Below are 9,933 nucleotides of genomic sequence, written 5' to 3'. Positions count from 1 at the left end.
CTAAAATTCATTCTTTCTTTCAAGAAGTAGGTATATTGCATCAGACTTCATGTGTGAGCTCACCGCAACAGAATGGCAGGGTAGAACGCAAACACAGACACATACTCAATGTGGCACGAGCACTAAGATTTCAAGCAAATTTGCCTTTGACATTCTGGGGAGAATGTGTGCTAACAGCAATACACCTTATCAATAGAACTCCGACAGTGGCTAATCAAGGTCTGACACCCTATGAAATGTTATATGGCAAACAACCTTCTTATGCTCACATCAGAGTTTTTGGATGCCTCTGCTATGCCAAAACACTCACTAAGAAAACTGATAAGTTTGAAGCCCAAGCTGATCGTTGTATCTTCATTGGGTACCCTCAAGGCCAGAAGGGATGGAGAATATACAATCTACAAAAACAGCAGTTCATGGTTTCAAGAGATGTGATATTTTATGAAACTGTATTCCCATACAGTGCAGGGAATGAAAGTCCCACAAACGCTCTTCTGGACACGGTGCAAGTTCCAGAAATAGAGACTACATATCACAATGAGATATCCCATGATCCCTTTGAAGGCAAAATCGCACAGGAAGACAATAACTCAGAAATAGAAAATGAAGGAGTTCTTGAAGAAATTGGAGTTAGTAGCCAGGGGGAGTCAAATGCTGAAATTAGAGCTTCAAATGACAAGAGAACGAGACGGTCACCATTGTATTTGAAGGATTACTATTGCAATGTGGCAACAGCTAACCCCTCATGCATGACACCAAAGACATTATCCTCTCCTGGTAAGTTCTATCCAATTTCACACTATATTAATAATGATCAATTTTCTTCTAACCACAAGGCATTCCTTGCGGCAATCATTACCAATGATGAGCCTAAAAGCTATTCAGAGGCAGTTCAACATGCACATTGGAGAGAAGCAATGAAGTTTGAAATTACAGCTTTGAAGGACAATCATACTTGGACACTTGAAACGCTACCTTCTGACAAGAAATTGATTGGTTGCAAGTGGGTTTATAAGATAAAATATAAACCCAATGGAGAGATAGATAAGTATAAAGCACGCCTAGTGGCGAGGGGCTATACACAAGTGGAAGGGGAAGATTTCACAGAAACGTTCGCACCTGTGGCCAAGATGACGACGATACGATGCCTCTTATCAATTGCGGCAGCAAAGGGGTGGGATTTGCACCAAATGGACGTGACTAATGCCTTCCTTCATGGAGATCTCGATGAGGAGGTATACATGGCAATCCCCCCTGGATACAAGGTGCCAAAATCAAATCTTGTATGCCGACTACGCAAGTCATTGTATGGTTTACGACAAGCATCAAGAAACTGGCATGCAAAGCTATCTCAAGCACTAATTAAATATGGCTTTGTTCAGAGTTCCTCTGATCATAGTTTATTCACATACTCAGCTGAACACATTTTTTTGGCTGTGCTAATATATGTGGATGATCTTGTGATAGCTGGAAATGATAACAAAGCATGTTGTAGTTTCAAGTCATACCTAAATAGGTGCTTTCATATGAAAGATCTCGGAGCTCTCAAGTATTTTCTTGGTCTTGAATTGGCACGTGGTTCGGAAGGTATTTTTGTTTGTCAAAGAAAATATACTCTTGATGTTCTAAAGGAGTGCAAAATGCTAGATTGCAAACCATTTGGTTTTCCTATGGAACAAAATCATAAACTGTCAATTGATACAGGAGAATTATATGCTAATGCTCCACAATATAGGAGATTAGTTGGACGTTTGATTTACTTAACTATTACGAGACCAGACATAACTTATGCGGTCCACATATTGAGCCAGTTCATGCAGAGTCCACGACAAGACCACTGGGATGCAGCCATACGTGTGTTACGTTATTTAAAGGGATCTCCAGGTCAAGGGTTATTCTTACCCAAAAATAATGACTTGCGTTTACAAGGTTTTTGTGATTCAGATTGGGCAGCATGTCCCACAACCAGACGTTCTGTTACGGGATATCTGATGAAGTTAGGATCGGCTCCCATATCTTGGAAAACGAAGAAGCAAACAACAGTATCACGATCATCTAGTGAAGCTGAATATCGTGCCATAGCTCATGCCACGAGTGAAATAATTTGGCTGCGTAATCTGTTAACCACATTACAAGTTTCATGTGATATGCCAACACCACTTTTCTGTGACAATCAAGCAGCACTCTATATAGCTGCCAATCCAGTTTTTCATGAGCGGACAAAACATATTGAAGTGGATTGTCATTTCATTCGGCAACATCTACAATCAGGCAATATTGCTACAAGCTACATACGTAGCGGACAACAACAAGCTGATATATTTACAAAAGCTCTAGGGACCAAACAGTTTCATCATCTTCTGTCCAAGTTGGGAGTTTACAATGCTCACTCCCCAACTTGAGGGGGAGTAATAAAAGACAACAGATCATTCTTATTCCTTTTCTGTTTTTATTTTATCTTATCAAGTAGTTGGTTGTGGCTTGATCTTAGGAGCAGTGATTCTTATCTTTCTGTTAGAGTTTGTTATTTTCATATTTATATATGCTCAATGATGTAACACATTCTATATACGAAGAAATACATACAACAGTTTCTTCCAAAGATTTATTATACTTAACATTTTCCATTCCAACATTAAACTTGAATCAATAATTGCAAACTAAATAATTAACAATACAAGGTAACTGATTATATGAACTAGGATCAAGCTCAGCTGAAAACAGTGTGTATTCGCTTGATGTAACCATTCAATGTTGTGAAACTAATGTATTCAAATTTTCGCCCCTCCTTTCAACCCCTCGAAAAAAGTGTTAGAAAGCATCATGTCAAGTAATTTCACTTTCGGATTGGATAAGAATTAAAACAATGTATTTTCTTTACTACCCTTACCTTACAAAAATTAAATGAATAGATATAACGTGGATTGCAAGGGTGTTGCGAAATCCGAAATCACGATTAAGGGGATAATAACACGGGAGCTAACCCACGAAAACTATGACTAGTGAGTGATATATTCACGTCAAAAAGAAAAGGTTTGGGTCAAGTCGATCAATCAAAGACAATACAAAATGTGAAAACAAAATTGATGGTAAGAATAGTCCCCCTGTGTTGGTTCCTTCAATTGGTAACGACAAATTCCAAAAAAATCCAGAAGTCACTCTTTGTTCTGTCTCGTCTCCTTTTATACAGGTTACCACTCAACACTCTCGATAACACCTAGAATGTAACATCATAAAATAAAAAAAATGAAAGTACATGATGTATACATTTGTTCACTACTTAAAAATTTCAACGTTCTATCTAAACGAGAAAAAAGTGAACGTAAACGATTAAAAGTACAAATAGACTGAATTTTCAATCAATGGCTGCAAATTATGAGCTAATCTCAACTGCTGATACAAGGAAAAGATAACAGTTAAAATTACTGATGTAAACCAATAACTAATTTCACAATTTAGGATTTTACGTGTTAATTACAAGCTTTGTGTCCAAGAATACAAACATCAAGTTATTTCCTTCTTCGGACTCCCAATACAAACTAATAGCAGACATGAGATTATTCAATAAAAATAAAAATATGGTACAAATAGAAGTCTATATGGCTTCATAGTCATCTGCTGCAGGGGGGGCATCAGATACAGCAGATAACACAACAAAGGCACCAAATAGGACTGTGATGACAGCAGTGAAGTTGACAAGCAAAGCCTCAGAACCATATTTTGCCAATCCTGAGTTCTCCAGGAATGTGAGCTTCTCCAGAAACCCAAGAGCAGCAGTGCCTACAGCCAAGACATATACAAACAGCCCAAATAGCACATGCCAAGGAAGTGAGTAGCGTCTAATGTCTGGTGTCCCACCAGGGAAGAAAAATATTACAAACCCATATATCCACTGCAAGTAACCAACACAATGTTAGTAGATAATTGAGTTTCATCCAGATTTTCAATCCAGAGCTTGCACCATAGAATTTATGCCTAGTGCTCAAACTGTAATAAGCCCAACTTGTCATATTTAAGAGAGGGTTGAGAAAGCAATGCTTAAGTAAGGTATTGGCAGTAAACAGCAGAGTCAGTGACAGACTGAAATTATAAGCTTAAGGACTTGAATATACTTTTACTCTTTTAGCCCTTCAAATATGCGATAAAATTGATTTTGGTCACTCAAATTAAAAATTGATTTTAATAATTTTTTTATTTGCCAAAAAAAAATTAATCCTTCCACTCAAACGTTGTTACTCGTTAATGAAACTGTACAACAAAATTCACCTCTTACTTAATCTGTTGCACAAAATCTATTAAAATATTAAACTGAACTGATGTTACACAATTTTATGTTTTTAGTGGTTTTGAGAAACTTAAATAAGTATTTTTAAGAAATTATAGAAACTTAAAAGATCAATTTTAAATTTCAAGAATCAAAAATAAATTTACACCAAATTTAAAAGACTATAAACTTAAGACTATAATCATATCTTGTGTGTTCAAGGAATACTAAAGTTATAGGATAGTTTAGTCTTATCAGTGGTTTACCTGAATGCCATAAAGGACAATAACCCCAATTCCAAGCCATGAATGCAAGCTGTACAAATTGGCAATCCCACTTTCATTATGATACTTGAAGGCAGTATAAATTCCCACTATTCCAAGTATTAATGCGATGGCATGGAGAACAAGATGTATCAATTTCTTCACTTCCTTCTTCAGGGGAAGAGCTTTGTAACTTATAATAGCTGCAATTTTTTTACATATGAGAAATCAGAGAAATAATTAGTGGGTCAATAAAATCAAATGGAATTGATTCATAAAGCAGTTCCTTGTAAACGTATTTTGATTACCTTCACCTCCAGAAACTATTAAGCCAATAATTATAAGAACTGGATGAATCTGTACAAAGAAAATGTACGTAAGATGTTGGACTTCCCAAAAAAGTAATAGCACAATTTCAACTATAAATACTCTATATATATCAGCTTGTACTGATAAGTATATTTATTCTCGGCCAGAAGGAAACAACAGATGCAAATAGCACACAGACGTGAGAGTATGCGACACTGCAAAATTCAAAACTCTATCACAAAAAAATAGACAAGCAGCACATAGAAGTGTCACGTGACAGCTCATTTCTCATTCTAATACGAAACAGATAAGCACGTGGGGTCCATGTTCATACCACTGGTTAGAAATTCTGGACCCCATGAATTATTATATTAAAAAATAAGTAGTAGGTAGAGAACGTGGCTAACAATTAGTCAAAACATAAAAAATAAATAAATTAATTAATTAATCTTCAGAAGCTCAAAAAATCCATTTAATCCTGAAAGTTTGTTGATAAAGCATCGTTCTGAACTTCTAGTGTTGTTTGAGAGAAACGCAGAGTTTCCAGTTAACTCCTCTGAACCTTAGAAGGCAGAAGAACTTAACCCACGAAATAGCAGAAGATAAAAAATCACTTAGAATCCAATTTGCAATTGCAACACCTATAATCACTAGAACAATCCTTTTTAAATACAGTTTGAATGTGGAGCTTTTCCTATCTTAGACTGTATCCCCTTCACCATAATTTTGTTAAAAGAAAAAAAGCAAAAGTAGGCACCAACGCAGGTAATTTAGCCATCAGAATTAAAATGGCTCCCCATAAAAACAAAACTTGTTTTCATTTAATTTACCAAAAGACAAATGAGATCTGGTACTGCAATGATGTGAATGACTTTTAAATATAAAAACAATATCTCATATTTAATTTATTCACAACTTGCAGCAGCCTCGTACGGATTATACATATAGATATATATCACGAGGTACATGCACTCAGTTAAGAAATGTTTCAGTAAATAGTTTTTTTTTTCCTTTTTGAGGAACAGTAAATAAAATTTGTAATAAATGAATCATATCAAAATCATTCAAATGTTTGTAAGCTAAAGAAGAAAAAAAAAAATCTTTAATGCACCAGGTAGTCAAAACAGTTGGAATACATTCAATCGCATTAATTTTATGATTATTACTCAAACAAACAGAAATTATAACCAAAAAAAACCTTAAACTAGCTGCATCTTACGTTTCAAGCTATTTTTAAATTGATAAAACTTATCTGGAATTGGTATTCTTCTCCAATGAGAATTGTAATTTTACTTCAATATTATACAAATTCATTTAATGCATACTATGAAATTACGAATACTATGAAAGTAAAACTCTAACTCTAATCGAAAAACAGGACCAAACACATATTAGAAATGGTAACTAAGTTTTATAATTTTTAAGGATTCAAAATACATAGCTTCTGATGAGTTTTTTTTTTTTTTTTTTTAATTTTAAAACAGATAGTTATAAGGTTAATAATTTAGGAAAATTAAGTAAATATACAAACGCCATTTGAAAAAGCAGCTTACAAGTTACAGCTACAGTTGTGGAACAGCCTAACATGTTATTTGTATGCATATAAGAAACAAAAATAAGAAGAAAAAAAAGAGAAAAGAGAAATTGAATGAGGGTGAACGGGGGACGTACATTGAAGATGAGGGCTTTGTTGGAAGAATTCCATGCCAAGCCACCCCTGAAATATAGGTTCCAAACCAAGACGAGGATGATGGCAACGATGCCCAGAAGGTGAACCACGTATGTGAAGGGAAGAGCGGATACACCCAAAGCCATCTTCTTCTTCTCTCTGCTCAAGGGAAGGGAGTGTGGCTGGAAGTTCAACAACAACCGTAGACCAACCCCTTTTTATTTGACCTTCCCAGGCCCATCCAGATCTTTTTCCTTATTCGCTCGATGTTTGCCACGTGTCTCTATCTCATACCACTCTTTTACCTTTTCAATAAATCAATTATATTTTCTCATCATGATTCATGATTCATGATTCATGATTCATGATTCATGATTCATGATCATCATGCCTCGGATAAGGATTCAAATTGATTTTTACCAAGCAGGGAATTAGCTAGAAGTGGGTCCCACTCCCTTCATGGCTTCATTTCATTTTCTTTGGTATCAGTGTGGTTGGTTTAACTTGTAGTTTGTTTGGAACCAGGTTGGTTCCCAGCTTTTTGCATTGACGAAGTTAACAACAGCATTAAGCATTTCATTTGCACATCCATAGCAGCCATGTCATCATGTGCGACTCTAGCCACGTTCTCTCTTATAAATATAAAATAAATAAATAAATTTTAATGACTTCTCTATTTCCACACAGAATTTATTAAATACTTTAACATCTTCGCGATGTTTATTATTTATTTATTTACCAAAAAAAAATATAACACGTGCATTTATGAAATAAAGTATTTTAATAATTATACATGTTAATAAATTAATAAGAGATATTTATTATTTTTTAAAAATATATTATGCTTCAAAACAAAGCTGGTAGAATGAGCTGATTTAAACAAACTGATGAGATAAATGATTGAATTTAAACTCTAAATTTTAAATGTGAATTAAATGTATGTTTTTTAATCTTATGAGATAAAACCCATGAGATAAACAAGTTTATACTAAGCTAGCCTAGTCGGACCACCTATTTGCTTTATTTAATTTTGACAAAGTGACTAAAATATGTTTAATAATCAAGAGACAAAAATTAAATAAATTAATATTTTTTTGTCCAAATAGTTAAATATAAAACACTTTTTCACTATAATTTTTTTTATAAAATGATAATAAGATTGATATGTTATATATAGTTAGATTTTATATTAAAAATAATTACAACAATTGTCACATCATCCATTCTTATTTTTTTAAAATGTAATAATAGAATAGAATAATTAATTATATTTTATTTAATGCATTAAAATAAATATGTCAATAAATTATTTTTTACAACTATTAAAAAAATTTGATTATTATGACCGATTTCAAGAGGATGCATGATTTAGCTCTCAATAATCCATAATCACATAAAAAATCTAATTAAACGTGCTTGAGTTAATTATTTCATATGACGTGTGGCGTGAATGAAAAAAGGGTGTGAGGAGGGAAAAAAAGGTGAGTGGAAATGGAATCAACCTTTTAGGTGTATTGAATTTTGTAACCCAACAAATTAGGCTTTGGATCATGATATATATATCTCCTTTTTTTTTAATTATAAGTACACCTTTTATTAAAAAATAATAATTGAATTCTTAAAATGTTCTTAATTTTTTTTTAAAATTTATACTCCAAATATTTAATTTAATATTATTTTTTACATACCTTTTTTTCTTAATTTTACATGCACTTCTTTAATTTTTCTTCACTCCCATCTATTGTAATAGGTAATTTTAATTCTTTTAGTTTTACATTATTCTTTTTCCTTCCTCTTTCAATTTTTTTCACTGATTTCACTATTCGCATAATACTCTAAAATAGTGAATATGTATTTTTTATAACACTAAACTTAATATTAAGGTTTTTGGAAAGGTGAAAGGAAAGGAAGTGTTAGAAGAAAAAATGTGTGTTTAATTTGATAGAAACTGTCAAGGAAGCTACATATACTTAGAATGTTGTCGCCTACCAGTTTTATGATTTGGGTGCATGTGAAAAAGTGAAAGTGATAAAAAAATAAGAGAGTAATATAAGAATTTAGAGAACTAAAACTGTCAACTGAAATTGGTGAGGAATTAGAAGAAGATAAGATAGTACATGTAAAAATTAAAAAAAAGAAGGAAAGAAATGTGTGAAAAGAAAAAATAATAAATTGAAAGTTAAAGATGTAAAATTAAAAATTTTAAAAATAAAAAAAATTATAAATATTTTAGAATTTTTTTAAAAATAAAAAAAATGTACTTATTAAAAAAAAGGAGGTGTATATATCATTAACTTTAGGTTTTTCCTGTTGGCCCAATGATAAGGCCCAAAGTTTTTCCAATGCTCATATAATGCAATACTTAACCCATAGAACCAATATCATCTTAATTTGGTTAAAACCCTATTTTGGTCCCTTATAATCTTTTTTATTTCAATTTAGTCCCTCATTATTTTTTGGTCTCAATTTGGTCTCAAATTAATTAATTGGTTTCAATGTGGGACTTTCCGTCCAAATTGCTTTAACGGTGTTAACTTTTGGCCACGTGGACGCCACGTAGATGCATACGTGGCATTCACGTGGATAAGAATTTTTTTGAAAACACCTGGACCCAGAACGGCTCGTTCTGAAACCGGAACGGGCCGTTCTGGTTGCAAAATTAAAACACCACCAGTGAAGCAGAATGGGCCGTTTTGAAATCAGAACGGGCCGTTCTGCTTTCAAAACGGGCCGTTCCAGAACTGTTAATAAAATATTCTTTACTTAATTGTGTTTTTGATATTATAATTATGCAATTTTGATCTCTAAGGTTTTAGTTGAGTAATTTCAGTCCTTAAAAGATTATAATTGTGTAATTTTAGTCTCACAATTTTTAATTGAACAATTTTAATCTCTCAAATATCATAATTGTGGAATTTTACTCTTTCTCATTAAAATTTTAATAATTTTAAAATTTTAATATATATATATATATAATGTTTTAAAACTATATAATTGTTTGTTTATTTAAATTAACGTATATTATTTTTTTTAATGTATCAAATGATATATATTTACTATTACTGAATAAATAAAATTTATATATTATTAGTATTTTAATATTACTGATAAATTAATATCAATAATATTTTTACCCTTTTTATAAATAAACTAATAATTTGATAAATATAACTTAATATATATTAATATACCTTTACAAAAATATAAATATATAAGATCAGATATATATTTCTAATTAATATACTTATATATTTGTAAAAGTATATTAATATATAACAAGTTATATTTATCAAATTATTAGTTTATCTATAAATATATTAATAATATTATTGATATAATATCGAAAATTATAATATACGTTAATTTGAATAGATAAATAATTATTTAATTTTAAAACATTATATATATATATATATATATATATATAT

General features: G+C 31.8%; 1 protein-coding gene across 1 annotated transcript; it reads right to left on the bottom strand.

Moving 5' to 3' along the window:
• Positions 1–3,431: 3,431 nt before the first annotated feature.
• ACYB-2 (Cytochrome b561/ferric reductase transmembrane protein family) lies at positions 3,432–6,711 on the bottom strand. Its single transcript, XM_020367458.2, has 4 exons — positions 6,508–6,711; positions 4,836–4,884; positions 4,531–4,730; positions 3,432–3,892 (listed from the first exon to the last, which is right to left on the bottom strand). The coding sequence occupies exons 1-4, from the start codon at positions 6,649–6,651 to the stop codon at positions 3,596–3,598; spliced, it is 690 nt and encodes a 229-aa protein (XP_020223047.1). The 5' UTR covers positions 6,652–6,711; the 3' UTR covers positions 3,432–3,595.
• Between the last annotated feature and the right edge of the window lie 3,222 nt (positions 6,712–9,933).

This window comes from Cajanus cajan, chromosome 7, assembly GCF_000230855.2.
Source record: "Cajanus cajan strain Asha chromosome 7, NIPB_CcT2T_4, whole genome shotgun sequence".
NCBI lineage: Eukaryota > Viridiplantae > Streptophyta > Magnoliopsida > Fabales > Fabaceae > Cajanus > Cajanus cajan.
Note: the sequence above shows the minus strand (reverse complement) of the source record. Positions and strands in the feature narration are given on the sequence as shown.

What these genes read in the sequence shown, in the direction of transcription:
- ACYB-2 (XM_020367458.2), bottom strand. Translation starts at nt 6,651, where the DNA reads ATGGCTTTGGGTGTATCCGCTCTTCCCTTCACATACGTGGTTCACCTT. An exon ending in ACAAAGCCCTCATCTTCAAT is followed by an intron (nt 4,885 to 6,507) that starts GTACGTCCCCCG and finishes TTCTTTGTACAG; the next exon opens with ATTCATCCAGTTCTTATAAT. An exon ending in AATAGTTTCTGGAGGTGAAG is followed by an intron (nt 4,731 to 4,835) that starts GTAATCAAAATA and finishes AAAAAATTGCAG; the next exon opens with CTATTATAAGTTACAAAGCT.